General features: G+C 49.3%; 1 protein-coding gene across 1 annotated transcript in view; it reads right to left on the reverse strand.

Moving 5' to 3' along the window:
- Window positions 1–3437, reverse strand: part of EED (embryonic ectoderm development) — an 18108-nt gene extending 14671 nt beyond the window's left edge. The window contains exons 1-2 of the mRNA XM_027899191.1: window positions 3297–3437; window positions 189–341 (exon numbers count right to left, since the gene is read on the reverse strand). Of these exons, the coding sequence (XP_027754992.1) occupies window positions 189–341; window positions 3297–3416 (273 nt within the window). The 5' untranslated portion in view covers window positions 3417–3437. The remainder of the gene's footprint in view (window positions 1–188; window positions 342–3296) is intronic.
- Between the last annotated feature and the right edge of the window lie 315 nt (window positions 3438–3752).

The following is a 3752-nucleotide window of genomic DNA, read 5'->3' on the forward strand; positions in this document are numbered from 1 at the left end:
ATCTTTTTTCTTCAAAACTTCAGCTATTCCAAATGAGAAAGGCACTTCCTTCAAATCAGCATGAAGCATAACATAACACTTCCATATATTTAAAAGTATCTATCTTGACACGGTCTCACAGTCAACATTAACATTACTGCCAGCAAGTGGTACCCAGCATTCCCATGCTGAAGCTCATACATACCTACCTTTAGGCTATTTACACATTTGAAGGAATATTTGCACTTCTTTGACTTCCATTTTCCTTTCCCCCAGCTTTTCCTTCCTGGTGCATTAGGAGTGTTTGTTGGTGTATCAGGGCGTTCAGTGTTAGTACCGCTTTCAATACTAACGGCATCATCCTGAAAACATTCCAAATTATACAGAATGTCATAAAAAGATCATTAACTGCTGTATAAATTCAACTAATCTTGCAGCACTTGGCCTTTTCCCCTTTTTATTCTCCTACATAAAAACAGGAGACCTCCCAGGACTCGATGTTATTTAGACTCAAGTATTTAAATCTATTGCTAACGTAACAGCATTCCTCCCTAGAAACAGAACATGAGTCACATGAGGATTAATCCAAGAGGGAGAGATGTGAACTGTGATCTAGTGAAGTTTCTTCAGAATACTGGTAGCTGCTCTCAAGAAAATGTCCAAAGATAAAGCAGCTGTTTCCCCTAGAAAACATCTTTGATCCAGGTGAAATGAGTACTTCTGAAGTACTGAAGGAGGAGTTGTGTAAAAAACAATACTTGACCAATCCAAGAACCAAGCCATTGTGAGGCTTCTGTACACCCTGACCAGCATCAGTCACAGCACAGTTCTGCAGCAAGCCAGCACTGCCACCAGAGAAGGAAGTCCCACCTCCCCCTCTTGCTCTTTCACAGATACTTGCTTCCACTAGAAGCTAAGTTCTGATCAGCTAACTAATCCAACTGGCCCTCCAATCCTTAGCAGCCACAGTTAAGATAAGAATGGAGAAAACTGAAAAAAAAAAAAAGGGATACACAAAACAACCCATCTGGCTGCTGAGCAATTTTAGCTCAGCTTTGGACGATTAACAGAAACTGCAGTTTCGTGTGCAGTCTCACTGCAGGACACAACTTAAAAGGACCTTTCCCTGCATTGCCCACAGCAGCACACTCCACCTGCACCATAACTGCCAGCCCTGTGCTTCCACAGGAAGCTTGTCAAAAATCAACTTCTCAGGTTTTTTTTCTGGCAAGGTAGTCTGTCCACTTTCTATCAAAGTACTGGGGGGGAAACAATTCAGCCCGAGGCCATGTAATTTCTAGATCTGAACCAAGGGGAAGAGAGGCAGACAACAGGCTGTCACTGGAGGAGATTAAGTGTAACATGAAGCTGCATTAGGAACTCCACTAGGAATACAGAACGAGGTCAACTATAAACATTAATACACCAATTCCCAACAAGAATTTATTCTTTGTCCCAGTTTCATGTCTGTATCATCAAAAACCTGTAGAGGCATACTGGTCTTTGTTTGCCCAACAACTCTGAAAATCAGAGTATCATGAGGAACAAAAGGAAGAATAATGCCACACAAGCTGGTCAGAGTACTGCCCAAATCTGGAGTCGTTCCCTTCACACTGCCCCCCTAACAGAGCCAACCTCTCCCTAATAAGTGCAACCAAGTTTAACAATTTTTACATTTTCCAGTTTCTTCTCCGTGACCTGTAAAATTTTCAGACTTTGCCAAATTGTCATCTCCCAAGCACACTTTCTAGCCAGAATTTTAATACTTGACAAGACTGAAGTTGCCTCTGGACTAGCCAGGTATTGTCAGAACACCAGGTACCCGGTGTGGCACAACTACACCAGGTATCTGCAAATACCACATAAAGGACAAACATGAACAGATACCTGTGGAACAAAACACACCCTTTCTTTACCTTTTCCAAATCAACACTTCGTGTTGTTATTATGTCAACTTTTGTTGTGTTTGTAATTTGTTGTTGCGTTGCTTATTATGTCAACTTTTAAACAGAATCCCCCATCTTCCAGGAGTAGTGCAGCCCAGTAACAAGCTCTTGAAAAGGGAATCCGTTCACCATTGAGACAACCCACATCAGAGAATCATATAATCACAGAACGGTTTGGGCTGGAAGGGACCTTCAAGATCACATAATTCCAATCCCCTGCTGTGGGCAGGGAGACCTTCCACTAAACCTCAGAGGCCCAAACAATCTGGGCTTCAACACCTCCAGGTATGGGGCATCCAAAACTTCTTTGAGCAATGTGTTCTGTGGCCACTGATAGTCTGAAACAGACACTAAAGCAAACCTGACAGTCTGTCATCAAATTACACTTGGATTCACAAATGCTGCTGAGCAACAGAAAAGCAAAACCAGCAGCAGTGGTATGGAGCATCTCGAACCTGCTTGTCACCTCACAAGCAGCATTTCCACAGGCTGTGGAGGATGTGGTCCAGATCCCTCACTTGCTGGAGAAGTGCTCTAACCAGAACTAAAAACCCACACTGCATAAAACCAAGACAAATAACACCCTGCACACCAGTACCTACAAAAAGTGACTGCTGACTACCTTAAACGAAGTTTACTTTTCAGGTGTAAAGTTATTCTGTATCAATCACATTACCTTTGCTCTGAACACTACAATTTTACCTAACTTAGAGATCACAGTCCCCACTGCCTGCTGCCTTCTCCTGCTGACAGGAGTTTAGGAGCATCATCTCCTACTCCTCATTCGCCCAAGGGCTACACAACACAAACCTGTGCCGCGTGTTACTTTACAACGTGACAGTGAAGACACGCGATGCAAAACTGCAGGAACGATGGAAAATTCTGTTTTGCAGCAAGAATAAAAAAAATTTTAAAATAATTAAAAAAAAAAAAAAAAAACAAACACCAACGAATAAAGTCTGATGTTCTGTAGCAGAGTTCGCGACAGAGCCCGCTCGCAGTTCGGGCCTCAAATCCTCCCTCATCCACGTGAGGCACAGCGAGTGTTTGTCCCCCGAACTCTCCCCGCTCTCTTCCACCGGGGCCTCCCGCCGGCGGCCCCGCGGGGCGGCCCCCGAGCCGAGCCGGGGCGGGATGGGCGGGAGATGCACTGACACCCCGCTCTGCCTGTGCCCCTCGCCCCCTCTCCCGCCCGGGAGGGCCCGGAGGGTCCCGACTGGCCATGTCCCCTCACGCGGCCCCCCCTCCCTTCAGCGCTCCCGCGCGCCCGCCCCCGCCGCGAGGCCCCGCGCCCGCCGCGCGCGCGCTCCTGCCTCAGCTCCCCACCCCCGCGCTCCATCCGCTTCCCCCCGCCCCCTCGCCCGGCCTCACGTTTTCGTCGCCGGACAGGTCCCCGGGGTTACTGTTCTCATCGCTGCTCAGCTTCTGCTTCTTGGCCGGCATCTCCCCCGCCGGTGCCGCCACCGCCGGGGCTTCTCCCCGCTCAGACATCTTCCCCGCCCCCCACCCGCCGCCGCGCAGCCGCAAAGCGCGGACGGCCCGGCCGGAACGGCTGTGCCGTAAAGCGGCCGCGCTGCCCGGGGGGCCGGCGGCGGAGCGGTCACGGTGCTGGGATAGCGCTCTTTGCTTTCCTTACCTTCCCTTCCTTCCCACCGCGGGCATCCCGCTCTGCCCGGGGCCTCAGCCTGGAGTTAACCCTTGTCATAAACGCACGGCAGCGGAGCGGCGCTTACCTGTCGCTGCCTGCATCCCGAGCACGCGTGTGATGGAGAAACAGGCAGCCCCTGCCGCCAAGGGTGTTATCGACCCCTCTGCCCGTGTCGTGCC

Source organism: Empidonax traillii, unplaced genomic scaffold, assembly GCF_003031625.1.
Source record: "Empidonax traillii isolate 1590-97213 ecotype Southwest subspecies unplaced genomic scaffold, ASM303162v1 scaffold649:size547179, whole genome shotgun sequence".
NCBI lineage: Eukaryota > Metazoa > Chordata > Aves > Passeriformes > Tyrannidae > Empidonax > Empidonax traillii.